This window comes from Ochotona curzoniae, unplaced genomic scaffold (assembly GCF_017591425.1).
Source record: "Ochotona curzoniae isolate NIBS_2020 unplaced genomic scaffold, NIBS_Ocur_1.0 contig_520, whole genome shotgun sequence".
In the NCBI taxonomy this organism is placed as follows: domain Eukaryota; kingdom Metazoa; phylum Chordata; class Mammalia; order Lagomorpha; family Ochotonidae; genus Ochotona; species Ochotona curzoniae.
In genome coordinates, this window is record NW_024466457.1 from 1,165,956 (window position 1) to 1,180,937 (window position 14,982).

Here is a 14,982-nt window from a genome sequence, read left to right on the forward strand (position 1 = left end):
AAAGGAGAGGGACTGGTATCTTTGAAGGGATCTACTCCATGATGGGGCAGGATGGGAGTTAGCCATCACCACTGCCCTCCAGTGAGGCTGGGAGGGTACCCCAGGGAGGTGGAGTTGTAGCTGCCCCCCACCTTGCCAGCCCTGCAGCTGCCTTCCACAAGGACACCCCAAAGGCCAGGGGTAGAGCTGGGCCCTGGACCCCTGGGGAGCTGGAAGTGGGTGGAGCTAAAGTGCTGTAAACCCCTGAGGAGGAGGGGCCTCCCTTGCCTCAGGGGCCCTGCCACCCCCTGGGTGTCCCAAGTCCTTTTCTCACCTGGGGGATGAGATGCTTGATGACAGGCAAGATGAGGGGGGTGTTCCCCCCAGTTCTGCCACTTTAGTCTAAGCCCTGAGAGGAATGGCCATTCCACGGCCGACGACAGGTACCAAGAGACAGCAAGTCAGCTAAGGTCTCCTGAGTGATCCAGGGGTCATGACCCTGAGTCACGACTCCAACGTGGGGTTTTCTCCCAGTATTGCTCCCAGGGTGGGGAGGGGGGCACCGGCAAGGTGTGCCACCTGCCAGCTGTGGGTGGAGAGTGCGGCCCCAAGAAGCCTGGAAGCTTCCACACAGACGTGTCCCAGCTGTTTCCTGTGCAGCCTCCAGACCAAGTCACTGTCATTGGACTCACAGGGTGTCCAGTCACATCCCCTCCCCATCCCCCATCTCCCGCAGTCTGTACCACACACTGTAGCATCCTGCAGTGGCCAGCTCCTCTGGGAAGGCTTCCTATGGGAGGGACTCCAGCCGTGCCAGCAGCAGGCCCCACTCCCTGGGCCTTGGGCAGGGCCCTCACTGCTCAGCTCTTCCTCCTCTGTTCCCTACCACGGCCCTGTAAGAAGCTCAGAAAGGGCATGTGACTTGCCCAAGGTCACCCAGGCAGGAAGTGGCAGAGCTGGCTCCAACCCCAGGCCTCCTGCCCTGTCAGCTTCGGGGGCGCTGTTCCTTGGGGTGGAAGGCACCCCAGTCCAGCCCTGTCTGAGCCTGACAGCAGCAGTACGGCACTTGGGCTATGAGGGCCCCGCCAGCTGGGAGAAAGAAGCCCAGAGGGCCCCCACCCCAGCAGTCACACACAGGAGCCACAGATGCTGGGACTCCAGGCCACTCTGCCTCACACACAGCCTAGGAAGCGGCAGGGACAGAGCTCCAGGCTGCTAGGAGACCTCGACCAATTTCAGCCAGAAAAGAAAAGTGCCCTGGGCCCGGCGCTGTGGCGCAGTGGTTAAGGTCCTCATTGTGCATGCCCAGGATCCCATATGGCCACCGGTTCTAATCCTGGCAGCCCCGCTTCCCATCCAGCTCCCTGCCTGTGGCCTGGGAAAGCAGTCGAGGACGGCCCAAAGCTTTGGGACCCTGCACCAGCGTGGGAGACCCAGAAGAGGCTCCTGGCTTCGGATTGGCATAGCACCAGCCATTGCGCTCACTTGGGGAGTGAATCATTGGACGGAAGATCTTCCTCTCTGTCTCTCCTCTCTGTATATCCGCCTTTCCAATAAAAATAAAATAAATCTAAAAAAAAAATTAAAAATAAAAGTGCCCTGGACCAACAGCCTGCAACCTTCCTGCCAGCCCCACCCAGAGCCCCAAGAAGCAGCACACCATAAGCAGGGCTGGCAATGGAGCCCCGACAAGTCATTGGACCCTAAATCCCCACGCGAAGGTAGTGGGTCCTGCAGCTGGCTTCCCACTTCTGTGTCTCCCGTCACCACAACACCCCTTCCAGGTCAGAGGATCATTCAGCAAGAGGCAGCCACCATGTACCGGTCATGTGTGTACAGGAACCCTCCTGGCTCAGGCAGAGCTTAGAATCAAGGATGGGAATCAGGGCAAGGACACTATACCACGGGCATGGCAAAGAGCTAGACTGCTCCTAGAAGGACAAGATAGAAAGCAAAGGCTTCCACGGAGGGCTTCCTGGAGGAGGCAGATACGACCGATGAGAATTGGTGCAGTGAGACAGGGCCAGGGAAGCAGGAAAGGCAGCAGGGCAGCAAGAATGGAGACTCCGTAGGTGAATCGAAGGAGCCTGAGCAGATGGACAGTCAGAGGTGAGGAGGAAGGGTCTTCCACTTCTGGGGGTTACTTGTGGCTCTCTGGGGCCCTGGGTGCAGGCCCAGGCTTGGGACCAGCTGGGAGATGGATGCAGAGGGACTGGGTGGAATGGTGGGAGGGTGGAGGAGGGGCAAGGCAGGGTTTAGCCTAAGCCTGGGAACCAGGAGCAGTCACCCTGCAAGGCCTACCAGGATAAGAGGCATGGCCAAGCCTCTCAGGTCCCTGGGCAGGCACAGTCAGAGAGTGACCATGGCGGCAGCTTCATCTGTTACTTCCTGGCATGCTATCTCCACAACTCCTGGGATACAGCTGCACCTCTGGTGGTCGAGTACTGCAGCCCTGGCCAGGAGCTGGCACTACAGTAACCTGGAGGGAGTGAGGGGGGTGCAGGATGCAAGATGATGCATTCCCCAAGGGTCAGTGTGTGTATGAGATGGGGGAGGAGTGAGGAGAGAATGACTGCTAGGCAACAGTTAGACCGTAATTCTAAATCCTGATGGGGTTGTGGTGGGGACAGCATGGGACAGGGAGGAGAGCCCCTTTCATCCAGCCTCACACATGAGCACAGGGTTCTTGGAGACGCCAGCTCGAGTCCCAGAACCAGGGCCCAAGCGCCATGGAGACCGTAAAAGCAAGGGTGGCTGAGAGGAGCCCACAGGTGGGTCACTTCTCTCGTGTGTCTCCTCCTCCCCAAAACCCACAGGCCCTTCCCCCGCTCAGGCTGACCTTCCCCAGCCAGCTCTAGTTCAGCAGCACCAGCAGCTCTGTGTGTGTATACATGTTTTCAAGCCTGCACCCATAGGTGCATGCGTCTGTGTGCGCATCTTCTGTAATAACTTCCACCTCCATCCTGCACTGGGCCAGGCCTGTGCTCTGAGGAGTCACACGTCCCAGTGCGGGTGGCCTAGCCAGCGGACGACTGGGCCCCTTGCCCATCCTCAGGGAGTTCCAATCCGCCTTCATGGCCCAGCCCCTCGCTGTTGTCCAACCTTGGGCCTGCATTTACAGGCTCTTCCCCCGGTTCTATCCCCACAGAGGGAGGGGCTGCTCCAGGAATGCCAGGAGCCTCTGGGTACCACTGAGCCAGTAAGGCCTCTGGTCACACCTGAGCTCTTTGTGCCCCTCCTGAGGAGGTTGGAGAATTCTCATCACCTCATCACTACTCCTCACCTCTGAAACAACCTGTGGGAGCCTCCAGGCTGCAGCTCTCAGCCCAGAGAAAGCAGCTGGACCGGTCCAGCCAGCGTTTTGGCTGGGCTGTGACCTAAGTGCACTGGCATAGGCCCAGAAGCTGGAGGTTGGAATGGAGTGGGACGGGGCAGGAGTGCGTGGACTGGCCATAAACTGCACCTTTTAATGCACCTGTCCAGGAGAGCTGGCCATCAGAACCCAGTAGGGTCAGGATGTGCTAGTGACATGGTCGGCATGGATGGGACAGAGGGAGCACCACTCAGATCTCCTTTTTCCCAGAACCTACTGTTTGTTTGTATTTTTGGTGTTTTTTTTTTTTTGGTTTTTTTTTTTTTTTTTTTTTTTTTTTGGCTGCTGGGCAGACAGCTGCCCAACATGTCTGGCCAAAGATCTGGATTCAATCAATGGCTCTGTGTGCGAGGCATTTGCGTGATGGCGCCGGTTCCCAATACGCCCATTTCACAGAGAAGAAGTGCTTGTCCTACTCACCGGACTTGGCCTTCCCCTCCCTCCCTCCCTTGCTCTTTCTTCTCAGCTTCTCAACAAAGCAGCCACCATTTACAGCTAACCATTTACTGCCTGATAGAACCCAGCACTTTCAAAATGATCATTTGCAATGAGCAAGTTGCTTGCTGTCTTCCCCACAGGTCAGGGGTACAAGGGGACCAGGGTGGGATGCAAGGGGTCATGGCAGGGTGCAAGGGGACATGGCGGGGCCCTATCCCCTGACCTCCGAGCTCAGCTGCTGGCCTCTATCTGACACAGGAGGAGAGACTGAATGCCAAGCACTGTTGCCCAGCCCCTATCCCTTCACCACTCCACACTGGACAAGTTGGCAAGACTCCTTAAGTAAGCATAACTGCCAGCATTTGTTAAGTCCTTATGAGGACTTAACAGCACATGCAAGATGAAGACTTTAACCACTAGGCTACTGCACTGGACCCAGCTGCGGTTCTTAAAAGGAAAGAAGACAGAGGCAGGTGTCATAGTGTAGCAGACTAATCCTCTGAGTGCTGGCATCCCATATGGGTGCTGCTTCATATCCCAGTTTCTCCACTTCCCATCCAGCTCCCTGCTTGTGGCCTAGAAAAGCAGCAGAGGATGTTCCAAGTCCTTGGGCCCCTGTACCCACATGGGAGTCCCAGAAGAAGCTCCTGGCTCTGGACCAGCCTAGCTCTACTCAGTGCAGATATCTAGGGAGTAAACTAGCGAATGGAAGACCTCTCTCTCTGTCCCTCCTCTCTCTGAATCTGCCTTTCAAATAAAAATAAATAAATCGAAACAAAAAAAGAAAAGGAAGAAAGCCAAACCCTCACCTGGCCTTACTGCTCACTCAAACTCATCGCTCCAGTTGCAGATACCGTGAAGGGTGAGGGCAGGGTCTTAGCTGGAGCTCCTGTTCTCCCCCACTTCTGGAGAAGACCCCAGACCACCTGCTGTCCAGGGACCCCCCCTTCAGATTAGTACAGGGCTGGACTTGCACCCCAAACCTCCCTGCTCATTGCTGGCTGCTGCTGTGCTTGTGTGCTGGCTCCCCACCCCCACCCCCGGCCTTTTTTTTTTTTTTAAATAACCACAGCGGGATTCAGGGGGACTGCTAGTCTTCCCAGCACTGTCTCCCCCTCCCGCTCGGCTGTGACACAACCTCTGCATCCTGTGCAAACAGCAGCAAGTGTGGCGCTGGTGACACGGCACTGACTGGAGGAGGCAAACAGTGAGCGACCCAATTCACGCACAAACCTTTGCCAAACACCTACTGTGTGCCAGGGGTTGCTGGGCCCAAGGATGAAAGACCTACACCTGCCAGACAGCAGCTTGCCTTTCCCCACTTCTGCAGTGGAGCAGCCACCTTGCAGCTGGGGAACCAGAGGCTGCTCCAGGCACTGTCCTGGGCCCAATTATGTCATTCTCACTGTGACCTCACAGCCTAGGTGCTCACCCATTTCACACCTGGGACCTGTAATTCAGACATCAACCACCGAGAAGCAAGGTCCCTCAGCCACCCAGGGGTAGAGCTGGGGAGGGAACGTTTTGTCCCTGTGGAAACAGAGACCTCCTGTGGAGACCCATGAGTAGAGCCCAACACTGCTGTGAGACAGGGCACGCCCCAGGAAGAGGAAGTTCTGTAGCTGACTGCAGGTGGAACAGGGGTCAGGGTCAGGTTCACCACCTCCTAAGCTGATGGTCTTTCCACTCCAATGGCTGAAGGACTACAGGTGCTTTCAGCGGCATGGAGATCCCCTGAGCCCTCACCTCACTTCTGCACTGCTGAGCTCGGGTGATTGTCCAGGCTCTCTAAGGGAGAGGAGCAAAAACCAGAGTTTGCACCTGGACTCCAGGACAGCTATGCTTGACTGTTCTATGCATGTTCCTTGGTGCCTAGACTGGCCAGCCAGTCACGCCTCTGCTGCTCACATCAAGTCAGTGTGTGGCCTGCCTTTGCTGCCCCCTCCCCTACTTCGCCCTTGGTTTTGCAGCCAGGCCTCCAACCGCTCTGGCCCCACCCTGATCCCCCTGTTCTTGCCCTCCTCATCCTTCCTGCCAATGCTCCCCTCGAAAGCCTGGCTCCGAATCATCTAACCCAAGAAACAACCTGGAAGGGACCCAAGGCATAATCACAGAGGGAAGGCAAAGTTCTCGGGCTGCCAGAAGACATGTCATTGAACCACCCTATTCCTGGGGTGGGGGACGGTAGGGTCCCGCCCTGTGCATGATGCAGAGGACAGCCCCTGGCACTGTGGTGCCCAGACCTTCTGAAGAAGATGGCTCGAGGGGCTATTCTCCCTCCCCACCCCCTCCGCCCAGGGGCTATTCTTAAAAGGTTATCAGTACCTAGAGGGGAAGGAGAGTGAGGGCCTAAGGGGACCCCCTGCTCTGGCTCCCCAACTCCACCTACTACTACAGAATCTTTCCTAATCCTAACAGTAGCAATAAAGCCAGCTCCCTCCTTGCCACTCATTCTCTAGGCCTGACCCTCACCTGCCCTCAGGTCACTGCAGGAGTCACACTGACACCTCCAGGGAGGCTGTGGCTGATGGGTGGCCACCAGAGGGGCCCCGGCTCTGGGGTAGGGTGAGTCGAGGGGTAACTCCACCCCCCTTGCCTGGGGACACCAATGCACACATCTCTCCTTGTTTTACTCCCTACTCCTCTCCCCTGCACTCCTTGTGGCTGTCACAGGTTCTTTCAGAGTTCTGCAAACAGGACAGTGAGAAGTCCCCCATGTCTGGGCTGCTAGGGGACAGAGAGTGCCTCATGCCTCAGACTTTACAAACACGAAGCTGGGGGTGACCCGAACCCCAAGTCATACTTTCACTCTGGCAAAACCTCCTGAGCTCCAGGATAAGCTCAAAGTGGCTCAGAATCAGTTTTTGGGAAACCTTAGCAGAGCACAGCCCTAGCTCAGAGCACTCAGCTTTCCATGCCGGCTGCACCCCTCGCTGGCCCTCAGACCTGGACCTTGAACCTGGCCTTAGGCATGACTGCAACTTCCTAGCAGGTTATGAGAAATGAATGACTTAATATTTGCAAAGCAGGCACAACAATGCCCAGCAAATTGTACCTATTCCATCAATACGCGTACAGAAAAAAAAAAGCAAGCAAATTCTTTAATAGAAACCAGCACGAGATGTACATTCCATCCCTGACTTACTGGGTGTTTGCTGAGTACCCACCAATTTACTGGGCTCCACACAAAGGCACCCTGTGGGTGAACAGGAGCCGCACCACAACACAAGGAAAAGATTCATTATCTTTTAGAATAAACGCCATCCTCCTAAACAAAGATTCCCACACAATTCTGCGAAAGGCCAGGGGAGAAAGAACATGGGTGTGTTGCCATATAAAGCTTGAAACAAAATGAAACCCGCAGTCCATTTGAAAGAATGAATTCCATCTAACTGGTTTGTAGTTAGACCAGCGCTGGCCACACACAAGCCTTGGGGAAACCATCTCCCTCGGCGACATTTACTCAGGCGCTGGGCATGGTTTTCCTTCCACAACCTTCTCGTCACCCAGAAAATCGCCTCTAGGTTCACCTTCAGCCCTGGGATGGGCGTAGGAGTAGGTGGGTGGGGATGTGGGTGGGGATATGGTTGGAGAAAACCCTTGGACACTTCCACAAACAACTCACACGTGCCTGCGTGAGGACGGGGAGGAAGAGAATGAAGCAGCAGTGGTTGCCATGTTCAATCTGGGTGGCTTAACTCAAACCACTTTGTGAGTGGGTTTATGCACAGCCGCTGTCATAACCGATGGGGGATAAAATTCTGGCTGGCGATCTGAACCCTCCCCCAAATCCACTCGAGGCTTTCGAAAGGAATTGCTTTAGAACGCCTAGGTGGACTCTTCATGAGTGGCTTAGGCTGTCCACGCCAGCCCTGCGGGGACTCCTGAGACCCTGGGCCACCCCCGCCCTCCAGCTGGACACACGGACACCAAATTACCCAGGGCGACGCTCAGCTGGGATCCGGGGTGGGGGTGTTTGGGGGGCGGCGGCGACACCGACTACCTGGGTGCACAGAGCCTGTAGGCCAGCAGCTATCTCCAAATTCTACCTGGGAGCGCAGTCCAGTGACTTCCTAAACTCTGGGCGCCTACCTGCGTCCCAGAGCCAGGGCAGGAGCGAGCGGGAGCGACCCTCCGGGGCCAAGGGTCAGAGAGCAGCTGCCACGAACCACCCGCTGGCCCGTCGCTCCGAGGAGCCGCCACCCCTGCCTGGGGCACCCTCTTCTCCCCGGGCATCGAGCGGTGGAACCAGGGCTCACAGGCGAGGGTGGCGTTGACGTCCCGGGCAGAGGCTTCAGCGGAGGGGAAGGGACAGAACCAGACTAGGAGCTGACCGCAGGGCGCCGGGGCGGGAGGGGAGCCCCTTTTTGGGTGCAAGGGTCTGAAGGCTGCGATGGGGGTGAACCGAACTCACCGGGTGGGCGGACCCCTCCTCCCCAGCGTGCCGGCAGCTTTGCCTCTTTTTTCCACCCGATTTCTCCGCTTACCCACCCAAGCCTGGCTCCAAAGGTCCAAAGCCAGGCTGCCCCCTACGTCTCCCATCCCTGGCGGTTCCTCTTGTACCCCTCCCCCGGCCCCGCAGCCCACGCCCGTCCCGCGCCGGCCCGGGGCTGGGGAGACCTGCGCGCGCGGCTGTTCGGCTCGGCTCTTACCTGAACCAGCGAGAGCTGCGGGCGCAGTCCCATCCTCGGGCTCGCTCGGTCAATATGCTGGCTCCCTAGGTCTCCCGGGCATCCCCGAGGGGCTGACCAGCGGTGGCGGGCTCGCGCGGCTCTGGGTGGGCGGCGGGGCTCCTGGAGCGCTGCCCGCGCTCCCGGCCCCGCAGCCCTGCCCGGCCCGGCGGGCTCTCCCTCGCCCCTTCCCCGGCGGGTCTGGAGGCCGTCTCCCGACCGAACCCGACCCGCGGCCGCTGCCAGCCCCCGCCGCCTGCCCGCCCCCTCCCGCGCCTCCCGCTCCCGCCGCCCCGCCTCCGCGCCCCGCCTCCCGGCTCGGGCCGGCCCCCTTTCTCTGCGCCCCGGTTTGCGGCAGTCCGCGAGGCTCGCGGGGAGCGGTGCGGCCGCCGCAGCACGGAGGAGCCGGGATGGGTAGGAAGTGGCTGGAGAGGGGACAGCTTCCCGCCTCCCGCCGGGTCGCCGGGTCGAAGCTGGTCCCAGCGAGTAGGAGATGGGGGCCGGGGAGCCGGGTGTGTGAAACTGAGGGGTCCAGGTGAACGTGCGAGAACGAGGCTGTGGGGGGCTGGGGAATGGGGCCATCCGACTGAGCGCAGCCGCCGCGGGAACCCGGCGCAGGCGGGATCTGCCAGTCGGCCCGGATGTCCCCCATGCCCACTCCAGCGGCTTTGGCACGCCCGGTGCGCGCAGAGACGCGAAGCCCCGGATAAGGAGTCCTTATTCGTTTGTTTAATCAATTGACAAACTTCGCCCCTTGCCTGGATCGAGGAACTCCGAGATGAAGAGGGTGCGGTGGAGACCGCCTGCATCAGGACTCTGCTGCCGAGGCGGGCGGCGCTGAGCACACTGCGCTACGGCCGCGGGAACGCAGCTGGGAACCCAGCGGCCCGGGTGCGGCGCAGGCCCCAGCGCCCCCTGTCGTTAGAGGCCTGGCTGGGGTAGGGGTCGTGATGCGGTTGGTTCTCCAGGTCGCATCCCAGCCCATCTCTGGTGAGCTGCAGCCCCTCTGGGGAGCAAAACTTCTAATGCCCCCCCCCTTCAGTCTTTCACCTTCCTGTCAGAGTTAGAAAAAGAGTGTCGCTGGGAAACACAGACATGTTCATTCCGTCCCGCAGAGTCAGCGCTCTCAGTGGCCCCGACTCATTCCAGAGCCGGTGGAAGCACTGAGGCTGGAGCATGGTCTCAGGGGGTGGTCGGCCTGAGCCCGGCTGCTGCGTTCTGCCCCCACCCCCACCCCAGCACGCTGCAGGATGGCCTAGACTATGTATTCATGGATGCAACCAATAGTCAACTGGAGCAAGAAGAGGTCGTGTGGCCCCAGGCACAAGGTTGGGGGGGCGGTAAGAAAGCCAAGACCTGCAGATAAATGACTCGTAGTCCTCCCCTCAGAGCCCAGGCACAGAAGTGGAGAGGGGCATTGCCCAGTCAGGCAGCTGGCCACACTGGGCAGTCACACAGGGCAGGTGAGGCACACAGCCTTGCATCTTGCAGATCCTCCAGATAGGTTAGTGCCCCAGAGCTGGTGGATGCTGAGTCAGCTGCTGACTCACCACACCAGTCCCAGAAGAGGTGGACGTACCTCCAGAATGCCAGCATACTCTCCTCAGCCAGAAATAAATGCAAGGGAGTCTGGGAGGGGGCAAGTTCTGGAGCCGGACACGTGGAGCTGAGCCTGGGTGCACCCACTCACAGGCAGCACAGACTTGGAAAAGTATTGGACAGCCTCGGTGTTCTCATCTATAAAATGGGAATGGGGCACCTGCCAGAATTCTAGGGTCATTGGGGGTTCAACTGAGCTTAAATGAACTATTTCCTGAGAGCTAGCTACTAAAAATACACACACACACACACACACACACGGGGTAAGAGGTGGGGAATCTTACATCCATTGATTCACTCCCAAATGGCCACCAGGTCTGGCCCAAGCTGAAGCCAGGAGCCAGGAACTCCACCCTGGTCTTCTTCCTGGGCCACCTTCCACCAGGCATAGTAGCAGGAAGCTGGAACAAAGCAGAGGAATGGGAACTGGAATTGGCACCTTGATGCAGGATCTCAGCATGGCAAGCAGCAGCTTAACCCTCGGCTTCATAATGCTGGCTGTGAGCTGACATTTGCAAAGGGCTTGGAACAGTTCCTGACTCAGAACAAGAACTTCATGAAGAGTCTGTTTACAGCCACCATCACCAGCAGCATTGTCAAAGTGGCAAGGATTTCATGCTCCCATGCAGGGGTGGGAGATGGGGTGAGCATGGTCCTTTGCTTGGGCAGGTCTTGGTGGGAGGTAGAATTGATAAGGAACAGGTAGTCAGCAGCGGTGGGCTGTGGACTGGGGGCAAGGAAACCTGCAGCCTGCCTCCCCAGCCCCACCACAGAGCCCCATCCGCAGGCCGACAGCTCCTGGCCCTGCGTTTCGCTTTGACTCTGTCTTTGCTTCACAAACACCAGCACATTTCGCCTCCCTGGTCCTCTCCTTGACGTGATCTTTAAATATGCTAATGCCATCGATTGGGCTGTAATCAAGTCTTGATCCTCTGCCTCTTAGAGCCGGGTGTCAGCCCTCAAGTGGCACCGAGCCTCTGTGTCACCCACTTGACCTCCACCACGGCTTCCCTGAGGTCGGGGGACAGACAGGCTTTGGTCTCACCCTACAGCGTCCGTGTTTACAGTTTTGGCCTTGACAGTCCCTGGGGAGTTTCACACTTGTTCTGTTTCCTTTCTTCACTTTCCAGGGCCAGGCTCTCAGCAGCTGGACAAGGTGTTCTGCCCTCCTCCGGCCACCCCTGTGTGTTCTCCCTCCCTCACCCCTGTCCGTCCTCCCCATCCCCGTGCGTCCTCTTTCCCTGTTCTCCATCTCTGCAGGACCTCCTCCCTCACTCCCCCTCCCTGCATTTCTTCCTCATATCCCATGTGCCCCAGCAGTGCCAACAGCTCCAGCTCGGTGCTTTCCTCTCCCAGAGGCCACTGCACACCCTCCTCAGGACGGGTTCCTGCTTCAAGTGAGGGGTCTCCCTCCCCAGACTCTCTGTTGTTCTCACTCTTCCTGCCAGGGCCTAGCCACATTCAGCTTCCCTTCACTTCACCTGTCAGACTGTGAAGAAAGGAGGACATGAAAAATCGGACAGGAACCAAGGACTGTCATGCCCACCTCTCTGGACAGTGGGAGGGAAGGGTAGGGAAGCTGTGCTGGTTGGGGCCCAGAGGGGAGGGCTGCATCTGTCCCTCCTGCCTGGGGATCTGTCTGCTGAGTGTCAGCAACTCAATGAGGACTGGCACCCATGAATCTGAGTTCCTAGACTACCTGGGAGTGCAGAACCAACTCTGTATTTTTAAATTTCTAATCTGTCACAAAGTGATAGAACCACAAAAGGCAGTGGGAATGAACTATTCGGAAAATGCAACAGAAAATAAAGACATGCAAGACAAAAGAAATCACCCAGTGTTAAAAAAGGAAACAGGTAGAGCTAAAAGATGTCAAAAATCACTCTGACCATATTGCTCCAGATCTTTTATTTCTGCACCTGCCTTGGCACAGACAGCAAGTGGCTTGCGATCTGTACACTATGCTTGGGGTAGCACTGAGCTCCCAGGCCTAGAAAGTAACCTTGTGGAGCAAACAGTTTTTAAACTCCCACCACCCCTGGGGAATTCAGTGTTCATCGCTTCATTGGTTTGTGCAGTCATTCAACAAACATTGAGTGAGTGGCAACTACGTGCCAATCACTTTGGATACTGTGGTGAATGGAGATGAATCTCCTAAGCACCTTCCAGCTCTCAAGATGTTCACAGCCCGGAAGGGGAAATAGTTACTTTGATAAATAATTAAAAGCCAGTGAAATTAGGTCAACAACAGGCCAGGCACTGTGAGCACAGAGGCAGCAAGATGAATTTTCCCTGGGGCCAGTGGAAAAGGTTCTACCAAGGTTGGGGGAGGGGAGCAGGATGCTTGTGTCAGGGTCTGGAGTCAGAAGGCAGCTGTAGGGCTGGGGGCCACTGGCTAAAGGAACCAAAATGTGTCAGGTGCTTTGCACAGCAGCCGTTTCTGGCAAGTGCTTCCACAGCATTCGCTACTTGTTATTATTAAACACAATCAACAATCAAGATTGTCATCGTTGTTACCTGCTCAGCTCTCCCCTGCTTCATGTTGGTGTAGGGCTATGGGAGTTGCCATAAGACGTTACCTAGTTGAGGAAAGGGACCCCTCCCCTCCCCCCAGCTCTGTTTGTCAGAGGAAAGTTTTTTTCTGGAAGAGAAAAGAGTGGGGGGAGTTGCATAGGGAAGGAAATGATATGGACACTGAAGAAGGAGATACACAGTGGGTCACAGCCCCGGAAACAGGTGCAGGCCAGAGGAACAGATGGAGTTAATGGGCCAGGAGGTGAGAGTTTGGAGGCTGAGCAAGGCTCAGCAGAATGACCGGGGTCAGGAGCTATGGGTCTGTGAGTTGGTCTCTGAGAACAACAGACAAGAGCAAGTAGGGTGTATATGGCAGCCGTGACACTGCCACAGCTCTGTCACAAACATTTTCTGACTTAATCCTTGTAATAACCCCATGACACAGGCTTTCTTTTGCTGCCTTGCTGTTTGCATGAGAAAGTGGAGCTCAGAGGTTGAAACCTTACACAAGGTCACACAGCTGGTGCTAGCATAGGCAGGGAGTCCCCTGCTCCTGATTCTCAGTGTGATGGGTAGCAACTTGATCTAGGCCCCCCCGGGGTTGAAGCCATCAGCCATAGGAGGAAGTCATGAACCAGATGAGTCTCTCTTCCCCACGGATGGGCAAGAATGAAGAACAGAGGCAGTGCACAGGTGGGGTTAGACAATGGTTGCAGCAAAAGGCAACTGCTCAGCAGAAGGGCTCCCCAGTGACCCGCAAGCTCCTCCCTCCCCCTCCCCAAGTCTCAGTCCCATCCACATCTATCAATTACCACTTTGGCTTTTATTAAATATGGCCAAAAGGACTATTGAAGTTGGGTGGTGGGGCAGGGTATGTGTCTGTTCTCAAAAACATTTTAAAAAGGTATTTTTAGGCAGGAAGAGTTGGGGAATGAGAAAACACTTTGGGGACATTTTGGAACTAGAAACAGATCAGAAGTGGAGTGCAGAAATATAGCATCAAAGGAAGGGCCCAGATCCACTTATTCCACTGGATTCTCCGGTTTTTGTCCCCCTGTAGAGGGGTTATCCGGCAATATGTAAAGACTTTTCAGCTGTCACAACTGAGAGAATGACCATACCCAGTGAATAGAGGGGTGCTGCCTGACACTTTACAAAGCATGGGGACAGCCACCTAGCCATGAATCATCTGGATCAAGATACCTATGGTGGCGCTAGCTTGAGGAAACGTGGCTTTGTCCATCATTCAGTACCATGGACAGCTCCCACGAGGCATACCACAAATGTAGACCCAGTATTCTAGCAGAAAGTCACAGCAAGGCCAGGGTCTCTCCTCCCCTGCACTGAACTTCATTATCCCTAACACACTAGTGCCCCAGGGTTGGCACAGGGTGGGGTGTCCTGCTTAAGGCCCCCTCAGTGGGCAGACAGCAGGACAGCCCCTCCCCCTGCTTGGTACCCAGCCCTCATGCTTACCTCCTCTTTTTTTCTTACCTGTAAAATCCTATCTCACAGTTAGAAAGGCTCTCACTGGAGCCAGCGGGGCTAGCAGAGAAAGGATTTTCGCTCCTATATCATGGAAGTCTAGATATTAAATGTGCAACAAGATGCTTTGTTGTGAGCTCCTGCAGCCGCTGCAAAGTGGTGTCTCAGCAGACACATGACCGTCTGCAGCTCACAGCTGGTTTTACCAGTGGAGTGGGCCCAGCTCCTGTTTCCAGGGCATCTATATCCCCACTTCTGGGTCCTTCTCAGAATCAGAGAGACACCTCCTGTTCTAGGGGCTGATGTCACTCCTGTCTCCACCCCAGGCAAGTGGTTGTACCTGCAGGAGCCACTGAGCTTCACCCCAGCCTCCTCACCAATCTCCTCCTCTCCTGGAACCTTACACAGCACCAAGGCAGGACAGGTTTCCCCTCCAGGTTCCTGAAAATGTCCTTGATGTCCCCATAGAAGCCCACACAAATGACCACTCTACCCTCCCCTTGCCAGAAAGCAAGACAGAGAGGCCCAAGCAACTTTATTAGCAGCTGCAGTGTTTTGTGGGCCTCACCTGGACCCTGATTCTAAAAAACAAGATACAACCCCCAAAACCTATAAAGAGATCATTCAAAATGCAAAGTTCAATTAGACTATGGGTTATTTCAGGTTCGTTGTTAATTGTTTCAACTGTGCTAATGGCACTGTGTTTACATAGCCAAAGTGAGTTGTTATCTTTTAGAAGCACAAGCTGGGACGAGTACAGACGAAAGGACCCAACATACGGCTTCGACTTGAAAACTGCAGGACAGGAGGAAGGGCTGGAGGCTTTGATGAGACAAGACTGTCCATGAAGTTTTCATTGTTGAATCTCGATGCTGCATGGGTACATAGGGATTGGTGACATTTTATCTATTTGTATACGCCTTC

At 56.2% G+C, this 14,982-nt stretch overlaps 1 protein-coding gene across 2 annotated transcripts in view; it reads right to left on the reverse strand.

Annotated features, from left to right (window-relative positions):
• The window catches only part of CRHR1 (corticotropin releasing hormone receptor 1), a 28,767-nt gene extending 20,279 nt beyond the window's left edge, over positions 1-8,488 (reverse strand). Inside the window, exon 1 of one of the 2 annotated variants that reach the window (XM_040989178.1) lies at positions 8,443-8,488. In XM_040989178.1, the coding sequence (XP_040845112.1) occupies positions 8,443-8,475 (33 nt within the window). In that variant the 5' untranslated portion in view covers positions 8,476-8,488. The remainder of the gene's footprint in view (positions 1-8,442) is intronic. The other variant, XM_040989179.1, reaches the window with a different exon arrangement.
• Positions 8,489-14,982: the final 6,494 nt, after the last annotated feature.